At 41.9% G+C, this 24230-nt stretch overlaps 1 protein-coding gene across 2 annotated transcripts in view; it reads left to right on the plus strand.

Annotated features, from left to right (window-relative positions):
• The first annotated feature begins 7780 nt into the window (after positions 1-7780).
• CERS6 (ceramide synthase 6) overlaps positions 7781-24230 on the plus strand; it is a 126076-nt gene continuing 109626 nt past the window's right edge. For both annotated transcript variants that reach the window (XM_075153127.1, XM_075153125.1), the window contains exon 1: positions 7781-8027. In XM_075153127.1, coding sequence (XP_075009228.1) covers positions 7858-8027 — 170 coding nt within the window. In that variant the 5' untranslated portion in view covers positions 7781-7857. The remainder of the gene's footprint in view (positions 8028-24230) is intronic.

Genomic DNA, 24230 nt, shown 5'->3' on the forward strand with positions numbered 1-24230 from the left:
TGTGTCTGGCTCTGCTTAACCACAGCTTGTGTGAAGAGGTTTTGTGTGTTTGAAATTGTGCAGCTACAGCACGCTGCCTGCCCTCCCCTATCTTTTCTTGAAAAAGCTTGTTATGGTGCTGCTTTGGTGCAGGAAAATTTTGCTCTATAATTGAGGCAGTGGGGTATAACTCATCTCAGCTCCGTTCCCCATTCCTAAGGGCTGCAGCTTTTCTTCTGCTCTGAACCACAGCTGTGAGAATTCACAAGCAGCAGAAACTGAGCTCCAAAGAAAAAGACTGAAGAACCTGAACTTGTTGTGGCGAGACCAGAGAGCACCAGCCTCATCCAAGCGATTCAGGTTCAGCTGAAATCATGTCAGAGTGTTTCTCTCCATCCTCCATCTGTCCCTGAGAGCAGAACAAAAATATGTTGTACTTGGTGATCAAATCCACTGGAAGGTGCAACAGGATAAAGAAAGATAATCTCTTCCTTACTTTAAACTGTGTCCCTTTAACTCCCTTTCCTACTCCCCCTGCCAACCCTTTGGGCCCCAGCCAGCTGGATCTTCATCCTCTGTTGATATCCTAAATGCATACTTAGAAATGAGTGCATTGTGGTTTGCGTTATTTCATTTGTTTTTCTGTGATGAGTTCTTATTTCTAGAAGCAGCACTTTCTTCCTGAGGTTTAATTACTTGGGGTTTTAGTAAATGAAAACCTCTTTTATTGATAAACAATAGCAAATAATGACAGTGATAAGAATGTTAGTTAAAAGACTACGTTTAACATTAAGGGATACCAATTTTTTTTTCCCCATGGAGTATCCGTTCCAAGAAAAAGACATTGTTTTGACTGAAACTTTGGAATTTTTTTTTTTTTTTTAAAAAAGCCTGTCAGTGTTAATTGATATTATTCAGCTACCCCCATTTGCTTGGTTTGGAGTTCTCCTATTTAATTTAGCTGTCTTGATACAGACCTCGCCCAACAGGGAAGCTCCTGAGCTTTTGCAGCTGTATTTATTCTGGTCTTTTATGAAGTGGGTTAGCTAACAAAAAGCAGTTTCCAACGTACAATTTATGTTTGTAAAGTTCCCAAATTATACCCTGGCCCCCTTCATTGTGCAGAAGGAAAAGCCGCCTCAGCACTGTAACAAAAGCCAGAGTATAAGGAGGCAGCACTAGCACAAAAAGTGTTTTGCATCAGTGCTGATCAGCATGTAGTTTGATACCTGAATTTGGTTACCCTGGATTGATGAAGACCACCAACCTCAACAGTATCTACTGTTAACTGGGAAATTAATCAAATAGTGAGACTGCTCTGCGCCTGGTGAAAGGATGCCCCCTGACAAAATTCTGTTTCCAGTGAGTTATTCATTGACATAATTTGTTCAGTTTTACAGAAATTCTTTTGATGGTACCTCTAATCAGTTAAAAGAGTTTTCTCCTTTGTTTTGTTTCTGATTTCTATGAAGTTCAAATGTACACTAGTTAAAGCAAAATAGCAACAACTTGATGACAGTCAGACAGAAAATAATAAGCTCGGCCACCTGCCTTTTCTATTAGTCTGATAGTTTTCCTTTGAAGTCAGAGACAAAACTGCCACTGATTTCAGAGATGGATTGTACTTAAATGATATAAAACCACAAAACCATTAATATCTAATGGATTTTTTTCTTATCTCAACCCTATATGCTTTTAGGAACTCTGGCTTCTAGGTTAAAAGAGACAAAGACCTTACAGGTTTGGAATCTTTTCTAAAAAAAAAAATTATCTCAACTCTACATATATATGTAGAATACAATTAGTTATGCTAAAATATGTTTCTAATAACCACTTCTAATCTTGTTTAGTAGAATGCTTACATAGTTAGATCATGGTATGCAGATTATAAGCTTAGAGCTGTATGTGTTTGCAACTACTTCTTTTGCGGTTCACTAAGCTGACTTACAAATTTTGCAGTCTTCTGTGCCATTCCATGAGGATGTCTGTCTGTCCATCTGTCTGTGATGCACCCACTCTACAATCAGCCTCACTTTACAGAGCAGGAGGAGCATTGATCTCACCAGGGTTCTCCCCTACACAAGACAGAAGTAAGCACTCAAGACAAAATTGCCGCATCTCTTTCTTCTTCTTGGTGTGAAATGCAATGGGGAAAAACACACAAAAAAATCACCAAGCAATGGAGTCAATTCAACCTTTTCAAGACTAAGTATTACTTCAGGAAATACAGTTTGGTTTACAAATAACAAAACTTTTAGTAACAAAAGTCCAGGAATAAGTAAATTATAATGTGACTCTATAGCCCAAACCTGGCCACATGAATAGGCGTGAAGTAGATGTTTCTGAAATGCCAGTTAAGTGTAATGCAGTGTATCTAGTTTGAGATAAAACTGGCACTTTTTCCAGCTGTCTGTCTGTGCTAAGAGTTGTGCAAACCTCATTAGAAGCATTCTTTCAGGATAATTTAGTTAAAATTGGTGCAGAAGATTCTGACTACTCTTACTGTAGTTTGAATAAGGTCTAGTTCAGTTTAGCGTAAGCTCAAGTAGTTAAGCAACATTGAAATCAAGCAAACTATGACTGTATCATAATTAGGATGTACACTTTGGCACGCTTTCTTTAAATCTAGAGCAGAAAGCTAAACCAAAGTGAACAATGGAGACAAATGAAGCATGGAGACATACAGTGACTCAGGCGATCCCTGCTTCCTCCTCTCCTTCTGACCAGTCCTCACAGAGCAGTTTGGCTTCAGGTCTTGTCTTTAATTGGAGCCCAGCACAAAGCACAAACCCTCCCTCTCTTTCAGCTAGAGCTACTTGTCCACACATCTCTTCACAACAGCCAAACTAATTACCATTGCACCTCTTCCCAAGTGACAAAACTTGCCTGTCTGCCAAGATAAAAAATTTGGAAGGCTGTGAAGTGATATAACCTGGGGACACCTACTGTATTGATCTATTTTAAGCACTACTACATAGAGCTCTGCTGGTGACTTGAATTCAGGGTACGTCGTTTGGTAATTGGGTGAAGCCAGACTGGTCTCTTCAGACTGATACAACCCCATGCAGGAGTCAGGACTGATTTGACTGGCCCAGCATAGCTTTTGTAATGAAGACTGCTACTCTGTTAGTGTGACTTTACTTCTTGGGTGAAATTATTAGAGAAGCTGGCAAAACTAGCAGCAAAAGAAACTGGAAGTTCCCACAGCTGCTGGGACCAGCAGGTAGAAGACGTATTAGAAGAATGAGAGCTCAGGGCCATGCCTTCCACTGCTGCTTCCCTCGTGCCCGTGATCCTCCACCCTCCCCAGGAGGTTGCATAGCAGTCATGCAACACCCAGGCAGTTCTTGGCCCTTCTGCTAGGCACATCACTAGTGGCCTAATGATACGGACCTACGGAAATGGGACTGGCACCGCTGCTTTTACATGGGTCAGCCATAGCCACCTCTTCTGCTCAGGACCAACCCGGTTTGGATTTGGATAACAAAAAGTCTCAGTGGATCATGTTATTGGCACCTGTACTATCTGATCCATTAAATGGACTGGCACAGAGTCTGATTGCAGTTCCGTGCATGTAAGCCTGGCACTACTCCAGAATTACAGCAGACTACATGAGATAAAAAATTTGGCCGGTTGCTTTCAATTCTTTAGCAGTCCTTTAAAATCAAGAGATTTTGCTGCAGCTTTTCCTGTTTTGGTGGAGGAACTCTTCCAGCTGGCCAGCAGTATGGCACAGACATGTTGGTGCTAACAAATGCGTATTACCAAACTCACTCAAAGTGGTTTAGAGATGTGATACATGCTCCTGTTGACTGCAGATGGATAAATAAACCATGACAGGTAAATAAAAATAGTGGCTAATACCCACTGTAAACTAGTAAAGCTGCTTTTGAGACATCCCCCCAGTAAAAAGTTCGCTGTCAATATCCTTCAATGAAGCCTCTAAGGTTTTGTTATGAGCTTGTAACTCGAGCCATATTTGCAGCATGAATGTAGTGCTTGAAAACTTTAAATGGCATTTCTGTACTAAACAGATGACTTTGAACAGCATGCTGCTTTTCTATACAATTTTTGCAGTACCTGTTGGAACACCGTCCTGATCCTGTGTCCCATTACTTAAAGCAACTCTCTTATCTTAGAGTAATGTCTAAATACTGCTCATTTTTATTTTTAACCTTTGCTTTGTGTGTGTGTTTGTATCTGTGTGGAAGTGTAAGACAGCATAAACCACTGTCTATTTTAAGCAATTTAATATTGATAGAAAAAAAATTTAAGTTTTCCAGAAAACTTTCTGAATTTTCATGTATTAAAACATATCTACATTGGAAAGTACACGGTTTATTCTGATCTGTGAGGAAGTAAGTACTAGTAATCTTCTAATCTGATGTAAAGAGGCTACTGGAAGTTTGTGGCCATGGGGAGAAGTGAGGCTGGTGGGCAAAGGAAGTCTTCTGTTGTGTGAAAATGCATTTAATACACTTGTTCTAAGCCTGAAGGAGGAGCTTCATTAGACTAAGAACAATCATTTTATTCCTAAAGCTAAAGAACATTTTCTTTTGTGCCTGAGATCTAACCTGACTTCTTGATGTTAAGCAAACAAACAAACAAGACATAAACAAAGTCCTTCATTTTAGAGTGGTCACTCGGCTGGTTGCTCAAGGCCTTGAACTAGCGATGTACAATCTGTTAGTTTTCTCTTTTTCTTTTTGGAGCAGAAACAGAAGTTCAGTTTAGTTATTACTAACTCTTGCATTTTACGAAGACTGCCCAGGCTGGGCTTTTGGGCTTTTGAGGAAACAGACTGACTTTCAGCACTTTACTTTTTTTTTTTTGCCAAGCTCTAGCACTGTCTTGGAATAAGTTGCTTCAGAATAGGAGACCACATATGAAACCACAGTTTTTAAAATTCTGTTGGGCTCCCTTTTGTGATATAACAGTTTTAGGGGGCAGAAAAACAAACCCTAGTAATGTCTCCCTCTAAAGCACAAGATTCAGGCATCCTCATTCCATAGTCCTGTCTTGGCTACATCTATATAATTGCTGCTACAATTTGAATTCAATTAAAAGCTTTTAATTGGTCATCCTCCCAAACGTTTCAGATATGTCATTCCTTTTCAGATACGTCATTCCTTTTCAGATATGCTTAGAGATCTGTTGTCCTAACATAATTTTAGTCTGACACAAAAGTCAATTACACTAATTTTTCAGCAGGAATTAAGCTCTTAAGCATCATCAGTTGTTACTGTTGCTAGGTTCACTTTGCAAAGATCTGTTCCTCTCCTGTATCTGTACATAGGCAATGCTGAGCACCAGCACCTGCGAGCCTCAGTACGGGCTGGGAAAGAACTACTTCATTGTATTAGAAACTGATATAAGTATTGAATATACTTCTAAATTGATTGGAATATTGAAATATGCTGCAAAAAGACAGGTCACCTTCAGGTGCAGAATAATGATGCCAATTTTCTGATTAAAATTAACTTTGCCTTAAACACAATTATCATTAATGAAGCAAATGGTTATCTGTGTATTGTCAGCTATTAAAATGATATCTAAAGAGATTTTCATCAATAGATTTCAAAGTTTATGCTTCTGAGGTCACTCTGAGGACACACTGGATGATTTGGGTATTGTAACTGAAAAGAGGCATATGTATATGTGCAGGAGCCAGCTCAGGTGTTTGTGAGACAGGGCTGGAAGATGAGCTCCCAGGGGAAGTTCTAGGGGAGTTCCAAGTCAGCTGGAAGAGGGGTAAAATCCAGCCATGAAAACAAGACAGAGAGATTGGAAGGAGGAAGGGAGATATTAGCTGGTCACATTTTCAGCACTGGCAAAAAGAGGTCTTGCTTATTTGAGCAAGGAAGTGTTTTCTTCTGCTCGGAAAATCATTATTTGTAAGTAAAGAAGGCTGTATTAGAGGTGCGCAACTCCCGTGGTCAGTCTTCCCTCTGAACTGAAATCACAGCAAAGCCCTGGGTTTTGACAGATAGCTCATGTTAGAGACTCATAGTAGAATACTGAGACGATTACACACAGGGCTGGGACCAGTGGGGAGCTGAGGGCTCAGATAGGCACAGGCAGTGAGCTCCGTGCTAATCGCAGTGAAGGAAGAGATGGGATCTGGCAGTGGTGCTAGAGTCCACACTTTTTTCCAGGTGATTTGAAGGACTAGGTGTCCATGCAGCAGCCTCCAGCTACCAGCTCTTTTCTCTCTCCCCAGGAAGCAACCACAAGAACTAAATCAGAATATTTACAGACACTTCAGATGTTGGCTCAGCAATAAAACAGATGCATCCAGTGGCAGGTTCACCCGCATGGCTCCTAAGCCATCCTGCCAAAGCATTCCCTGAAACTTCCCCGAAATGTCCTAGATGGAAATTCTTCCTATATATAGAAATGGTTTGGTTTGTTTAAATCGGTATAGCGTTTTTCACAGCATCAGGGTCATGTGTTTAACTTAGAATTTTCTTCAGCACAGAAATGTCAGCACAGATGTGAGGAGCTGTGCAATTAATTTTTCAGGAAGGGCAAGTAGAGCCAGTAGGGGGAAAAGAGCAAGCTAGCAGAAAAACTAAAGGCAGGATGATAAAACTCTGGAGTATGCCATGTGCAGAAGTCAGTGTCTCAGTATTCAGTAGCCAGCTGGAGAGTGTGATGGTACAGGGGAGAAAACTGAAGCCATCTAAAATAAAGTGAGGCAGGGCTGACAAAATAGTGATATTACAGGAGCAGTGTACCTACTACTTGAAGTAATTTTGTGTGTGCCTAGACCACCATGTGTCTAGTCCAGTGGCTACAGCTACACTAAAGCCTGCTAGTCACCTTTGCTGTAAAGTCTAGTGGAGACAATCGTAGTTTTCCTCTTGCAGCTTGTCTCTGGCGGGACTGGGCAGTGAGATAAGGAACCGAAAGTAAAAACCTGCGTAAAGACAAAAAGGTTTTCTTTAGCTGGAAGCAAAGTCACTTTTGTTGCTGATGAGCGGTATGCTCTCAGACACTTTTCCATGCCTCATTTACGCCCGTTTGCTGTACATGCATACAGGGTTCAGTCATTAATGTTTCGGGGGGGTCCTTTCTCCCAGGACAGTCCCGCTGCCGTTTAAACGGCTCACCAGGATAGGGCAGATAGCAGCGCTGCTGGCAGGGGTTACTTGCGCGGGGACCAGGCTGACGCAGCCGGTACCGGTCCGCGTGGCTGTGCAGAAAAGGAGGGCTTTTTGTTGCTGCCATCTGCCCATTTAAATCAGCGACAGCCTTTCCAGGCTCGCCGGGAGCCCGGCAATACCGCACGGCGAGTCAGCCCGGCTGAGCGGCGGGAGGGAGGGCCGCGGTGGCCAGGCGACAGGGGTGACGAGGCGCGGAGCGCGTCGCCGCCAGGCCCGTTGGACGCTGAGCCGGCGCTGAAGCGGAGGCTGCGTCCCAGCCGGGTGCTGCCGGCAGCCTCGGCGAGTGCCCCCAGGACGGAGTCCCCGCTCGCCCGGGCCTTGTAATGTCTGGCTCCGGGTTTGGTGGGGTTTTTTGGAAGGGGAGGAGGGGCGGGGGAAGACTGCTTCTGGCCGCCCGGCGGGGCCACCCCCGGGACCGCCTGAGGGACACGGCGAGCTCTGGGGCAGCCGAGCAGCCGCGCGGGCGGGAGCCAATGGGGGCCGGCGCGGCCGTGTGACAGGCGGGGCGGCCGCTGCCCCCGCCGGGTGGCTGGGGCGGGGAGCCGGCACGGCACAGCGCGCCGCGCTGCTCGGCAGCATCATCTGCGGCTGCGGGGCTGACACACGCCTCCATCCTCCTCTCCCCCAGCAGCCGCTCAGCACACGCCTCGCCGCGGCGAGGGAGGCCGGCGGGCGGAGCGGAGCGGGGGGCGCCGCGGCAGACAAAGCAAAGATGGCAGGGATCCTCGCCTGGTTCTGGAACGAGCGGTTCTGGCTGCCGCACAACGTCACCTGGGCGGACCTGCAGAGCACGGAGGAAGCCGCCTTCCCGCAGGCGGAGGACCTCTACCTCGCCTTCCCCCTGGCCTTCTGCATCTTCATGATCCGGCTGCTCTTCGAAAGGTAACGCTGAGCCGCCCTCGCCGCCCCGGGCTCGGCGGGGCTGGGCGGGCCGCGCGGCTGGCGACGGCCGCTGGCTGAGGGGCAGCCGGGGAACCTTGGCTGCCCGGCGTCCTCCTCCCGCCGCCGCTTCTCTCCTGGCCTTGCCCGGCTCTTACGTTTTCCCTCCCCCCTGGGTCGGTCACGTAGCGGGCCCGATGCAGGAAGGTGGAGGGGTTTGGGAGGCAGCCGGCGCTCCTCTCCCGCTGCCCGCAGCACGGCCCGGCGCGGGCGCTAGGAGGCGAGGTCTCCCCGGGAATGGGCGCAGCGGCGCTCCTCTGGTGGCGGGGGGAGAAGGGCCCTCCGGCACCTGTGCGAGCCGGGGCCTGCCCGCCCGCCGGCCGCTGCCCGACGGCTGCGGCAGGGCCCTGGCCGCCCCCCTCAGGGAAGCCTCACGAGAAGCGCTCTGGGGACGGGCCGGGGCGGGAAACTGTCCCGGCAGGAGAGTTCGCCCGTGGCCCCGCCGCAGGGTCGCTCGCTAGAGAGTAAACTGCGGCGAAGCCCGCGCTGCCCTCCCTCTGCGCGGCCGCCGTACGCCGTGGGGCAGGACTCGGCCTAACTGCCGCCGGAGGCGCGAGGCGCTGGCGCTGCGCGGCTGAGGAGGCGGCGGCAGTGTCAGGTAGGAACGGGAAGTTTGATGGTGAGCACCAGCCTGCGGGGGAGGCGTGGCTGAGCAGAGTTTTGCCTGGCCAGTTTGTGTGGTAGCGGTGTGGGCGGCACGTGCCGTGTATCTGGGAACTACTCCCCGTACTGCCAGGATGTGGCACCTCGGTGAAGAAAAGCTCCAGATGCTGTTCATCACTGAACCAAACTGACCGCTCTTTGAGATTGCTGAATTCAAAATATACATTTCACAAACATATAAGTACACATATGTGTATATTTAAACACGAGACGTCAAACTAGTGATGGGTCAGCAATGACACTATTTTCTGTGAGTGTTTCCTTACGGGTATTTAAGGGAAGTCACCTGTTATGGGGAGGCAGCTGAGGCGAAGTGGGTTGCTCACTTGCGCACGCTTCAGTGCTGCCTGACAAGGGTGGTGTTCCCTCTATCTCCGGAGAACAAAAGAACGATTCCCTATGCCAACAGCTACGTGTTTTCAGTGCTGTCTTCCTAGGCAATGCTATTAGGGTAGTCCAGGAAGATAAAGGAAGACCTGTATTTACCATGTGCCAGAGAAAGGCTATAAAGATGCTTTAAAAATGGTAAAATAGCTGATCTGCCAGGTAGCACTCCACATCTCCTAAGCATTACCTCACCCTGGTTAGAATATAGCGCGTGGGATATTGGTTTGTGAAAAACTTGGCTGTTTTCAGGACTCAGCTGACAGGACCATATTTGTTTTGAAAAATAAGCTGTTGGGGGCTGTTGTTAACTTCTGTATAGCTTTACAGATTTACTAATAAAGACAGCAAAACTTGTGGTCTGCCTGAAAATCTGAGGTTGTCAAAACTTGATTCAAACACTTATCCCGAGTTAAATACTGCAATATAGTTACATTTTGAGTGCCAAGTATTATTTAAATAATGTCAAATCATAAGTGGTTTTTTTTTTCCTTTGCAGTCTGTACAATGTGTACTTTCGAGTGCTGAAAGGGGGTGCGTGATGTTGCATCTCTTGCCATCTGAATTGCAATAAGTATCACAGCAGGGCTGTGTTTAGATGGAGGAACAGTTAGGGAGACAATTTCAGCGTAAACTTAGAATCATGTTTCTGCTAGTTCTGATGCGGCTGTTGTTAGCGTTATAGAAGCTACTCTGATTATTTAGTAGTCTGTATCCACTCCCTCTGGTTATTTTTCTTCATTCAATTAAAGTAATTTTTAATTTTGCGGTACGTTATATTTTTAAGTGTTAGTTATACAGATGAGAAAATCAGTATGTTTTCATAATTCTCTTATATTCTTTAGGCTAATTTTGAAATTCAGATCTGGAAATGCGTTCTGCTAGCCTGATAGTAGGTGAGAGACCTCCAAAGAGGCTTTATTAACAATAACTTAAGTATGTATTTTTTCCTTTTTAATTTCAAATCAATTGCAAAACTCCACTGTGAGAGTAGGATCAAGCCATTTTGTGTGTGATTAATCCACACGGCATGGCACAATTGTGATTTTTTTCATGTAGAGCATTTTATTAAAGCAGACTGAGCAAAAGTGACTGGACCTGCTTCCACTGATCAAAGCGGGGGGATTGTCTTTGACTTGAATGGGGGAAAGATCAAGCCTTATTATTGCTCATTTATTGTGTCAGACCTCTGTGCTTTGTTTGTTGGGAGCCACAGAAATGCCTCATGCACATGATTAATTAAAGGCTTGCAATTATTTCAATTGATAAAGCTATACAAGATCTGGAAGGGAAAAGAGAGGAATATCTGTTAAACTGATAATTTTTCATTCTTCTGTGTATTAAAACAGCTACATTTTTCCCTTCCAAAACTTAAGTTGTGGATTACTGATGTTGTATATGCTACATCCTCGAACAGGGTTTTGCAGATGTGTAACAGTTCCCTGTTTTTGCAATGGCAGCAACTAAAGAAAAAAAAACAGGTGCTGTAATACATTTTTAAAAAAACCCAGGTCTACATTAAATCCATGGTTGTACTGCAATATTTGTAACGTCAGTGTATTCTCTATTTTGCTTTGTAAGATACCTAATACAGGTGCTCTTGTAATTCTTTGTACTGGTAGGGAAGCAGCCACAAGGTGTTAAGAATCTGATTATGTATTTTATATCCATTATTTTCAAACTCCTTCACAGCAGCTGACTGCTAGGCTGCTGGAGTAGTATGGTTTTACTTCCCTTGCTATGAAGGGTGACTAACTTCATGGATCTTCACAGTAGTAAGAAGTATGGTTCAGGGGGAGCTGTGATTTGGACTTCATGTGTCTTTGCTTACAAAGTTCTTGATATGTCTAGGGAATAAAACTTGTCATGCTAAGGGTTAAAAGTTGACTTCATATATATATTTATATTCTCTATATATATGTATTTGTGTTTACGTATTTGCTGGCACAATTGAAATGTCAGGACTTGGAAATTTTGTTCTATACGTATTAAGCTATTATTAACAGAGTTAATCCTACTGGGATTTTTTTTGTTGTTACTGGTTTGGTGAATCCACTAACCAAGTCAAGAAAAGAATCTAGACACTTCTGGAATTTTTTTTCTTTTTTTTTTTCTTCCCCTTTCAAATGAAGTTTTTCTTTATTTCCTTGTCCTGCCGTCCCTGATCAGCACTCTTGAATGAAAGGAAAAAGTAGATTAGAACATTAAGTGTATGCTGAATTGCTTCAGCAATTGGATCTGATGATGATGAGTGCTCTTGAAATAAGCTTTGCTCTGAGATATAATCTCATAACCATGAGATTTAGTGGATCTATCTGCTGAGGCCATCATAGTTATGGATGAGGTGCTAAAATACCTTAACAGCGTTTTCTCTTTTCCCTTCCTTCTCATTTATCTCTTTCTTTAAGCACAAAGTACGTTTTAGAAAACTGTAATAACTAAGCGTAAAGGTAGTGTTACCTAGTAATTTGGAAGATGACAGGAGTTTAGCAATGCAGTGGTAATGTGGGGACATATTTCTTCATAGTATCCATCAATTTTGTGTGTCTTACTATTATTTTAAAGGCATGTAAGCAATTAAGGATCCCCTCCTGTACTATACAACGCCTTCAGCTATAAGGAGATAACGTAAGTGCTTGATAATAACAGTCTCTGTCTCCCCGGATCCTTTCCAGTTCTAGTGCAGGCATGACAGATTAAAGCTGAATTGAAACTGGTCTTACTAATAGCAGGGTGTTGTAGTTTTGATTGGCCTAAAAAGATAAAGAAACGTCTGTTATTCTGGGCAAATACAATTTTTCTTTTTTCTTTTATGGGATCACATAACTCTTCTCCCTCTGCGCTAGACCTCACTGCTCAGAAGCAGCATCCTTTCCTATCCTTCCAGGCAAGTCCTCTGTGAGGTGTGTGTAGTTATATGAAAACAACATCCGCTCAGCAGTTGGTGTGCTTGTTGGACACCAAAGAAGAGGACAACACACCTCTGCTTTAGAGACTTCTTTCAAGGGAGAAGTTGGCTGAATTCTCCAAAAGAAGTGCTAACTAAACAGATTTCTGATGTGGTCCAGCAATCTTCTGAGTCACGTAGCCTTATATTACTGCTTTCTTTACACTTGGCTCATCTACTCAAGTTTCTCATATCTCATCTTTGCATTTTAATTGCACTATACTTTATTTCCCTCACCTTGTAAGCAGCAGTTTGGGCTCAGATCTAATGAGATCGCTCCATAAATCAGCAAACCAGGCTTATAATGCTTTTATTGTCCTCTGGCCTTGATGGGAGGGCAGTTCTCAAAGGTGAAGCTGATATTCCTCAGTTGATGGAATGGCTCATATGGTCAGGGATAGCTTGATTATATATAGGAACAGCCCTCCAGCTGCGCTGATTTAAACTGAGCCAGCCTCATCATTTACTATCAGTCAGATCAAGATACTCTAGACATTGAGCGTATGGAAATTCACAGCTTTTGTATGACATTTTGCTTTTATAATGGTAATTCAGCCTCAAAGGTAACCTCAGCTGACACTCATTTAGTATGACACAGTAGAATTCCTAGTGGATCAGGGTGACATAATACAATGACTGTGTGTGTGCACATGTATATCTATATATATTTTGCTAACTGTAAAAATTCATTCAGGTGACAGTACATTAAAGCCTTGCAAGCGTTTCTGGTATGTGGTGTATACATACAAATTTGATTTTCGTAATCCCTAAGACATCTAGTATCGGTGCTTTCTTTCAACGACGAGGAGGCTAGACAGGATTCAGAATTTGGAAGAGGGTGTACAAACTTGCTGCATTTCCAGCAGCCCAAAATCTCATCTGCGGAGGTTGGGTGGGGCAATGATCGTTATTTCTATCAAAACCTGTTTGTAGGCTGTGATATTTGTAGATTTCTTGCTTAGTTCCCTGTGTGTTAGGCAAAATCTGATCATTCAGGTATAATTCACTTGTGTGTAAGTGGATGCACGTGTTCACTGACAATAACTTTCTCAGATTTTTTCTCTATATTTTTTTTTACAATTTCTTTTTTTCATAAGGTGACCTATAAGGTCTTTTTTTGCTTGATTACTATTTCATAAATGCTTAATTCAGTTGAAATGGAATAGGACATTGGAATTGATAACTTCCTACAAAAAGACACAGGCAATGTAAAGAAAATAACTGAAAAAGCTATTTCTTTTAAACTTTAAACCAATTTCTTTTGAAAATAGTAACAATAGAGCATTAACAGTAAATAGCTTTAAAATAAGTTTATATCTCGCTGATTGTACTATCCATTTCTCTGTGTTTCTTTTCATTAGTTATTAATTTTCTGTCATTTATATTTTCCTTTATGTAACCGGTTTTTGTTTCGTAGGGTTGCAGTGTTTGAGCTTCAGCCACTAACACAAGTAGATACTTCACAACGAAATGATTGTTTCTACCTGGAGAGCCGTTGTCTGTCTTGGCATGGATGGAGCTCTGTCTTACCAGCTCTGACCAGTGCGGTGTACACTCACCCACCTTGATGGTGTCTGTGTTGGCTGGTACGCATCTCTGTTGTGTAATGTAGTTGTGTGTTCAGATGTAAGCTGAGAGTGTTCCTTTAAAAGAAAGTGGAGTGGATAAAATGCTTGCTGTTTAAATGTCCATTGTAAAGAACCATTTATAGATGCACATTAGTGCCAATCTCAAAATTGGGAGTTAAATGGGAAATATGTGTTGAGCTCCAGGAGAGAATACCATTAAAACTGATTTCTAAAATATCCAGGTGGCAGAAGTATGACAGCCAAACCACAGCTTAGCTGAGGGAAAGGTTTCAGTGACAGGTCACTAGTGGGTACTAGGAGCCTATTACTGGGGCAGAGCTGCCGTTAGTGAGGTTTTGTCTGAGTGCAGGTTCCAGTTACTGTTAGAAACTCCCATTCAGTTCTTGCCTGGATTCCTGTAACTGCGCAGTTGGATCCAAATTGCCTGTGGCTCTTTCGGTTGCTACTTCTGCCGCTATCGCTGATTAACAGGCATTTGCTAAGAATTTGTTCTTGGAAAAAGAAGAGCTTCTGGTATGCTGCCTCTTTCTACACATCTGCAGACCAGTGTCGTATTAGTCCATACAAAGTATTTAGTAAATTCGCATTTGGGGAAATCTGTTCCCTTGACTCTATCTCTGTTATCTGTCAACAGGGTAGAGAAGAAGGGGATGCCTGAGCTGAATGGTGCTTATTTGACCATATTTGTGTTCTGTTTTGTTTTTTTTTTCCCAACAGTTGTTAAATATCCCATGCCTACGGTAGTTTGACAGTTAATTAGCCTTTGGGGCTTCTGTGCCTGTCTCAAGGTGGTCCTGGAGTTTTGAGAAGGAAGTTAAAATTACAACATAAAAGTATGTGGCTTTCATAAGTGATGTAACCTTATATAATATTCAGTAGTATGCTTAAGACTGTAGTTGGCATCTTATGGACATTCAGATGTGTATGATGTGTATCAACGATTCCTTGGAGGTGTTCATCTTACACCTTGATTGCTCTGTGGTCTCCCACACCAGTGACTCCCTTCACTCATTGGGCACTTACAGATTTTGGGGGTGCAGCAGGGATGGGCATCCAGGTCAAGGGAAAGGGAGGGAAACGTGATCACTTGAGAGAGGAGGAATCACTGATGTCTTGCTTTAAGGTGAGAAAAATTTCTGACAATCAGATGGGCTGCGATCTTCCATCCTCTGCGAGGAAGTCTTTTTAGCAGGTCGTCCTTATAGAAGACTAACTCTACACCATCCATCAATTCCTCACAAGGATGATACCTTTCTGGTTATTCTGCAGTAGTCAAATTGTGGCAGAGGTGGGAGAGATGGAGTTTTTAGCCTGGCCAGTTATAATCTTAGAGATGGTTTTCATAATGCTGGTGGACCTGTAACACAAAGCTGTGGCTTCTGTACCAAAACCAGAGAGTAAACTGTAATGATTTTTTTTTTCCCCCTATGTAGTTAATACCCCTCATAATCACAAATTTTGTCATTGGTAAGCTTTCATACTGCTGAGCGATTGTGAAGCCTCATGTAACTGTTACTGATGTAATATAATCAAATTTTAACTCTCAAGGTAATTGTCTGTACAATTACTAAGAATGTCGAAGAGCCGTAAAGAAGCATAACATCCAGTTAGCCATGTTGTGTATTTTATAATATGTAAGATATATGTATTTATATATTGGCTATTAATCCAAGTTACCTTTTGCACAGGGAGGAACATAATGCTAAGGTTCTCCAGACTACCTTACCATCAATACCTTGTATTAATGAAGTATCTTTCAGGTTCACTAACCTAAACCTCATTTTAATATTATAAATGATGCATTTTAAAGTTTCGTGTGAAATGATGAAAAGCCTTGTTTGCACTCATAGGTCACACTAGGATGGTTAAAGCAATATATCGAAATCACTTGCATTTTTTCTCAGTGTGAGTGCAGTAAAAGCTTCCTTTTAATAGTATCTTCTCTGTCTTGGTTTCCCCTGTAAGGATGGGGGGGAATAACCTATAGTACTATATTTAAAAAAGAAAAAAATCTGGCTGACATAGTTACACTGGTGCAAAAAACAGAGGTTAGAGCCCAGAGGGTATTCATTGGCATAAAATCTTCGATTCCCAAGGCTGTTTGAGTATTTGTGCATGCAGTAGTATTTGTCTAGTTGCTCTGTTTCTTACAGCAATGGGATGACCCAGAGGAAAAGTGGCTCTTTTATTTATTTCCTGTGGTGTCATCACATTTACTCGTTGCCCATGTGCCATCCTCTGAGATAAACTTAATGTTTTTTAGTTCTGCAAGCAGAAGGAGAAAAAGGCTTGATAGAAATGATGCTGAAATTCTCACTTTGGAATTGGGATCTCTTCACTCCCTTTTTGCCTCTGTTGCTGATTGAATTCAGTTCTATATGACATTATATAGATACCTGAACTTTCACTGGGACTGTCATTTACTGTGTTCCTGGGACTCTCATTCTTACTGAGAAGAGAGTGGAAGCGGAGGCCACCCCCAGCTTCTACTTTGCTATGATGTTTGGTATGATGTGTAGTCACACAGAACTTAAACTATGAAAGCTGCTTTTGCACCAGTACTGTCTACCTGGACAAATGATACAAACGAGCATAACTGCCTAGGCTAGTGAGAGACTCCTTCATGCGGTGGCAGGGAATTGCTTATTTGGAAATAAGAGTGTGCTGTACAGTGCAAAGTAAAGGGACCCTGCTTACTCAAAAGCAGTTGCTGATCACAAAAGTGAGTAATGTAAAAAGAAGATCAGAGTGGCATATTGTAATATCACTTATGCTTGCTTTTCCTTTTGTCTGTTGTGACTGTGTGACGTATCTGTTGCTGAGAGAAATGCAGTGGTCACACAGCTGGAGACAAACTGCCTGGTCTGCTGTCGTGAAGGGGACAGTCCGAACAAGATATGTTCCTTAAGAAGTACAGAAATTAGCCTTGATACGGCAACTGCTGAAACTTCGTCGGTGGGCAGTGTAAACATGGAATGCTAGCCTAAACCTGTGGGCATTACAGCGTGACAAAGCAGACAAAATTAAATCTACGTGAAGTGAAAGTGAGCTGAGAAATTTTGGGGGCAGTGGGTGAACTCAGGTGGTGGTGAGCTCCTCTGGTGCACTTCTCAACTAGGAGACCTGCTCAGTTGGGGAGCTGGAGGGCTCCAGCCTCTCACCAGCTGACTGTCAGGGCTGTGGCTTTCCTGGGCACTGCTGGAGCAGGTGAGACCAGTGAGTCATCAAGACCAGAATCCCCCTTGCAACTGGTGAGATCAGTTGCTCCTGCTGAAAACAAAGTTTTAGGTAATGAGTGGATTATGAGTGGGAATGTGCCTGTTGACAAGCTTTTCTGCAGTTGTCCATTAGATTTTCTTGAACTTCCTGCTGTTTACTACTTGCGGTTGTCCAAAGCATGCTGCTGGACAAGATGATCGGGGCCAGTTGGGTGTATTTATTCCTCTACAGGCATCATGTTGGAAAGAAGCCGTTGAGAAAAAGAAAAGCAAGTGGTTAGACCACAAGCAGGAGCGTGTTTTGTATATATTGAAGCAATAATTGGGTGGTAATTGGGTGGTTGATACTTATCTGTCAACTTTTCCCACACACCTAGTATGAGAGAAGGGAGAGAACTGATATGATAAGAGGGTAGCCTGAAAATATGAACAGTTCCAGTGCCAAATGCTCCCCAGGATTACAACATCTGTTGTGCTAAATTAACTTTGCAGTGATTGCATTGATGTGATTATGACAAATTGAACTGCAAACAGAATCCTGGGAGTGCTGGTGGACAACAAGCTGAACATGAGCCAGAAATGCACCAGCAGCATTGGGGAAAGTGTTGCCAGCAGGTCGAGGGAAGGGATTATTCCCCTATACTCAGCACTGGTGAGGCTATGTCTGGAGTGATGAGTCCAGTTTTGGTCTCCCCTCTACAAGACATGAACATACTGGAGTGAGGGCAGTGAAGGGCCACTGAGGGAGAGTAAAGAAGTCAGGAAATTCTGCTTAAACATGAGAACAAACTTTTTCCTGGGATGATGGTGAAACACTAGGGCAGGTTACCCAGAAAGATTGTGGAGTCTCCATCTGTGGAGATACTCAGAAACCAACTGGGCACGGTCCTGCTCTAGTTGACCGTGCTGTGAGAAGGGGGCTGGACTTGGTGATCTCCAGAGGTCTCTTCCAACCTCAGTGATTCTGTGAAATCATAAACCTCACTAAATGGCATGCTTTCACAATGCAGGGCTCCAAGGGGCTCCTGGGATCCTACGTCTGTATGAAGTGTGTAAACTGTATTGGAAACCTGAATAGGTGAGGATTAGATTGAAGTTCACTGTAAGCCTGCAGAAGAAACTTAATTAGGGCAGAGCACATAATACTTGATTGAATGGACATCTGGATTTTCCTTTTGCTGTAGAATGGGTCTTTTGATTTTATTGTAGTCTGGCATGTGAGCAGATGGGTCATAAATCAAGAAATAGATGCGGACCTCCTCTACCTAAGACAGGAATTACCTTGTGGGTACCCAAAATGAAGTCTGAGTTGCTGCAGTATAAACACATTCTTTTCTCTTCTAGGATCAATACTTGGAGTCTCCTACAGCATTAAATTTGATTATAACAGGCAATTTTGAGGATAATTTTAGTTTTGTTGCCCTTAAGTTGATTCTTCTCCACACTGCAATATCTTCAAGATAATTTTGTTTTTGAAAAAAATTCACAGAAAGAGGTGCTTAGAAGACAGGGAATGGTGATCACATGCCTTATTGGAAAAGCTTTTATTCACTTTGTGTTCAAGATAATAAATCAGTCTTAGAAAAAAAAACGAGAGAAGCTAGTCTTTAGTTCCACATTCACCAACTGTTTATATAGGCAATATATGTATAGTTGTAAATATATATGTGTGTGTGTGTGATACAGAGTAATTTATACACCTCAGTGTATCATATCGCTCTGATATAATACTTTTTTTTTCTATTTTATTAAAAATCATTAAATTAAAAAAAATCTTTAAGAGCAGCTGTAAAATACTGACTGATCTAGAAAATGAGATATTTCAAAATGTCAGTTGTTGGGGTGATAATGAAACAGTTTGATATTTGACGGAAGAAACACACCCTGTATCCTAATTAAAGGAACTCTTGTGTGTGCTAACCTGGAATTGTTATTTTCTAGAGCATTTATAGGAAATGTGAAAAATATTTGGTTTTCTTCCAGTTTGGAATGAAATGGAAATTTAGAAATGTCAAAATTTCATCAGGAACAGATGTCCTGACTCTCAGCCAGCACTGATGAATGGGTCTGGGAACAAGACAATGATGTAGAGGTAAAAATGAGATCTCTATAGCATTGCCAGCTTCCAGAAGCATACATTTTTGACCAGCTCTTAATTTAAGAGTTAATTCAGTTTGTATCTGTATGCATGTGCACAGAAAGTTTTGTTGTGTTTTTTTGTTTTGTTTCGTATTTTGTTTTATTTAAGAAAAAAAAAATCTCTGAACAGGTTCGTTTTCTTGAAAATAGCTTGATGGTTTGCTAGAATCATGGCAAGAGCTCAGACCTCTAGCCTGGCATTTACCTTCAGTTGTCAAGATGAAAAGTGTGCTAGCAGAAATGGGAGAACACTACTTCATCTTGCTTACTCTTCTATTGAGAGCTGACTTCAAGGTTTGAAGAGAAAGTAGCACTTTGTATCCATCACCATTACTTGTGTTTTGCCTTGTTTCCTGGTTAGAATAACTCAAGCATAAAACCAGAGTGGCTTAGAGCTTTAAATACTAATAACAAATCTCTTACTGAAGTAAGGTGCCTCAAAGAATAGAAAACTGCAAAGTTATCTTGAAGCATCTGTTTTTACACTTATTTTTAAGTGCATTGAAGTTAAATCATTTGCCCTATTCTGGATGGTGGATTTAGTGGTGGTATGGGGTTTTTTTGTGGGTTGTTTGTTTTGTTGTATTTTATTACCATGCTTTAATTTATAACTCGAAACATGACAGCCATCACATCTTTGAAGCACCGGGGCTGTATGAATATAGAACTAGAATTTAGGATTCTGATTGTTTCATGTCTGCTGCGGAAGATGCTGGGATCCTTTTTTATAATATGAGCAAGAACAGTAACTGCTTCTTGCTTCTAAAATGTTTTCACATTGTTTAATGAGAACTACCACGAATAGCAAAAAGTTTTCAGAACTTACTGCAAGGTGAGCCATTCTTCTGAACTCCTAAACTCCCTTCCCCCTGGAGAGTTTACAGACTTACAGGTGCAGTTGCTTCTGTTCTGGAGTAACTTCAAAATGTGACTGGCGTATATGAGGATAGAGGCGAAGAAGGAAGATGGAAAATTTCATCTTCACACTTGAGTCTTCTGGGATATTTTTCTCTCATCTCTTAAATAAGAATAAGTATAAGGTCCCAATGACTGACAGTTGCCATCAACTGTATGAAGCATCCACTTCTAAAGAAACGCCATTAATCAGTCTCATTCCTGCTTTGATGAGGAGAGACCTGGAACAAAACGAAATTAACTACAAAACATGCAGAACTTGTGGGAATCCTTATCAGAAATTGTTTTGGAGAACCCAGATCTTGAAAAAAGGCATTGCAGTTGTAAGCTGTAGTGGCCGCTGGAGAGTTTGCTTTTTTTACTTCTCAACACCTTCTTAAATATTGTCTTGCATGGAAATTTTCCAGCATATTACTTAAAAGAAACAAAAGAAATACTCTTCATGTAGGAAAGTGCAAACTGTCAGACTATGTTAATTTTAATGGTATTGCCTTGCTTTGCCATCCGTTTACAGTGTACCCCGAAGAGTCACACACAGGATTGGGTTTTTTCCCTTCCTCATTCCTTACCTTTAAAATTGTATTGAAAACATAATACTAATAGTGATGATGTTGATGATAATATAATATTTGCCACTTCCAAAAGGGTGTTTTGAGATGCAGGTCTGTAAAGGGGACTTAATGCATATGAACAGTTGAGAAAGGTCTCAGTAATAATATGATGGCTGTGTAGCTGGCTGTGTGTAATAAGGCTGTGTAAGGCTGAAAAATCAGCAGAAGGAAGTGCTGATGCTTTTCTGCGGAAGCACAGTATAACGCTTGGCATGAAGATCTGTGAGCAGAGAAGGGCTGCTGTGTGCGGCAATGCTCTGTATCAAAGGGACGTGTCCTCTTTATTCAGCTAAAAAGAAATAAATTTTGGAACGCATTAAAATCTATATTTTAATACTGCTTTTGGATACCTGAATGCTATTTAGGACAGGGTATAAAAAGTTAGTATTTACAAAGTTATTGTCCTATAATTGTTGAGGTTTTAATGAAGGACTTGGTTTACTCTTAGGCTTTATTTATGACAATAGTACACTCCTGCACTGTACTTCAGCTCTCAGCTCATAGTTTTAGGTTTAGATCTTGATCCTGCAGCTGGATTATTTATGGTGTAAATGAAATAGTGATGAAATGTAAGTTCTTTTGGTCCTACTGCAGAATAGGCTGAGTTATTTTGGTGTTCCAAAGCCTCTTAACTAACGGTGTTAAAATAATGAGTAATAAAAACAGAAGTTGGAATACTTCTGTCCCATCAATAAATATTTGCATCTCAAATGACAGATAACGACAAGTCAACCCCCTCATGTGTGTGAGTAATGCAAATAATTTTTGTGGAGATACAGTGCAGCAACCACATGGCTTGTGGTGTGACAATCTGCTGCTCTTCAGTATCTTGACACTTCTGTTGCTTACTTGGAACTTAAAGTTTAGGGAATAAATTACTCCCCAAATTCCTCCTGTACTCGCTAGGTTAAAATTGTTAATGGAGAGGTTGAGGACCAGAGGTGGGAATGGGGCAGAGAAGTAGAATTGGAAGGAACACACAGGTATTTTCTGGAGCGTGGGAGAGGGGAGTGAGACTAACGATACAGTATGAGGGGGGAAAACATGACCGTGACGTGTGTGTGTGCACCTGGGAGGAATGCAGTGTAACCAGGCATGCCCGTTTGTTTGTTCTCACCAGAAACAATATGCATTTGCAACTGCTCCCTTCAGATACACTTCTGAATTCAAAGGTATGTAAGAACACTTGTATCCTAGGAAAGGAAGAAACTTGATGTATGTGTGATTTGTCCGCCTCAGCTTTTGCATGGGACAGATCTGAAAATTGTTAAGAAGAATTAAAATTTTCCTTTTTTTTTTTTTTGTAAAGTAGGCAGTAGAAAGCCAGAGTGTTTGTATCATTGCAATCCCCTCCCTTGCAATGGAAGGGTGTAGCATGCCCACGCACCACCCCCACCTTCTTGCAGCAACTTTAATGAACACAGATTACAAATAAGAAAGAAAAGAGATGCCAGCTGGCTAACGTGACCCAAAATGATTACGGACTGGTATCTGTTTATCTATGCTGATGGCATCCAGAAGTCTGCCATTTGGGAGAGACAGCACCCTTGCTACTCTTTCCAAATTAAGTCAGTAATAACCTTCCAGGTTTGGTTGGAAAATGTAGGTACTGTTACTTCTGGCAGGTCTTGGTGAGAGATTGGATCCTCATCATTCACCAGAGCCCTGGATGGTCAGTGAGACCACGAACACCGAAAGGAAATACAGAAGATTTGTATAAAACTTTCATTAGGGTAGCTGGTTTCCATCTGTAGAAGTTACAAGCAGTATTAAAACGAGCTGATTTCTGATTGTTGAGCTTGAGAGCTCCAAGGACAGGAATCGCAGATGGGCGTGAGATGAGGTGACATACCGTAGTATGTCAATATAGGCAAGAAGAATGGGAGATCTTGAAGATGGTGCAAGTAGGTGAACTTTGAGTCTGATGGGCCTTTTGTGGGGAAATAGGAGAAATATTGTTACATGCGAAGAGTTCTCTAAGTGGACTCTAGCCTTTTCTTTGAACTGGAAAATGCCCATTGCAACTGCCTGCCAAACTCTGCTGTTGACAAACCAAGACGACTGACAGAAAAATTCTTGATTTCAAGATAGAGAGCATTTTCAATCAGCTAGACGGTGCATCCTTCATATCCTTAGGCTATCACGGTACAAAAAGTACTGCTTAAATCATCTAAGGAAACATCTTAAGCAAACTGCTGCTCTGATGACTTGATTAGCACTAAAGGTTTATTTTATGGCATTAAAAATAATGCCAAATAATTGTTCTTGCTTTATGCTATACTGTAAGGGGGGATGTGTGTGTGGATGTGTGCCTGTGTGAGAGAAAAATGGTAATGTTCTCTAGTAACCCAGAACAGCTATGATTGCCTGGATCATCTAGAAGTACAAGATGTTTTCAGCAATTAATTTATAGACTTAGCAGATGTTCATTGTGGCGAGAACCCAATAAAGGACAAGAGCTGTTCTCTGAAAGGCTGGTAGTATGTTTTCCCAATAACTGAGGCTTAGGAAAGAAATCCACAAACTTTTATTTCCTTATTGAGAAACACCTATTTCATAAGGGAGATCTCCTGTTAAGTTTCTAATTAGAATATCAGTCATAAGATGGTTTAATGATCTAACAGAAGGAATTGAAAAAAATGAAAAATTTTGCTCAATACAGTTGAGCAAATGCAATACAGTTTACTCAATACAGTTTGACTGTTCTTGAGAGCTGCTGTTGAATTGTATAAAACATTGGTTTGGGAAGCTTTTTAAATAAATGAAGGAAAAAGTAATTTCCAGCTTGATATTTGAGTACACCGTAATTTCAGCTGGTAGTTTAAAAATAAAAATAAACTTTGTTTCATATAGAAAGCAAACCTAGTTGACGATGCTGTTCTGCTAGATACCTTTAAAGAACAATGCGGGTTTCTGATTGAGTTGTGGAACAAGAAATCATACTTCTGCAAATGAAGCTGATCAAATTATTGTGCAATTTATCTATTGAACAGGGTGGCGGGAAAAAACCCTTTTGAATCTCAAGACTGTGTTTCTCATTCTGGGGCAGTATTTCAAAAATGAAAGATAAATAAAGGAAGTATCGGTTAGGGTAAATACAGGCATTCTATCTGACCTGTGTTAAAAGGATTAATGAAGCTTCGAATTTTTATAGAAGCAGAAGATCTGTATTAGATCATCATACATGAGCACTGCTCAAGAAGAAGGATTGAGCATTAAGGTACGGATTTCAAAACTGAGTGTGGGCTTTGCTTGGAGTGAGTCAAAGTGTGCTGGATGCTGCTACCTGACGGTTTAGTGGTTCCAGAATGTTTTTAGCTTGGCAATTTTCTCACAAATGCTTGTTTTCCCTATCGTACTTTGTCCAGTTCCTCATATTCACCTAAATAATCCCAGCACTGCTGTTTCTTTACCTTCTTGATCCAGTAGACATTAAGCAGAGCTCATTTGGTTCCAAGTGTCCTCCTGGGTTCAGGTCCAAGATGCCTCTCCCCTCTTAATACAACACTGTCAAAAAAACAAATGAAACAAACAAATCCCAACCAAGGAACAAGAAACCCCCAAAACTTTTCCTCAGGATTTCCATAGCTGTTTATCTAAGGTATCTAAGGCAATAATTGTTTATGGCTTACTGAGTTAAGAGTGAAAAATTATCCAAGACTGTGAAAGTTCAACAGTGA

This window comes from Calonectris borealis, chromosome 6 (assembly GCF_964195595.1).
Source record: "Calonectris borealis chromosome 6, bCalBor7.hap1.2, whole genome shotgun sequence".
NCBI classification, from domain to species: Eukaryota; Metazoa; Chordata; class Aves; order Procellariiformes; family Procellariidae; genus Calonectris; species Calonectris borealis.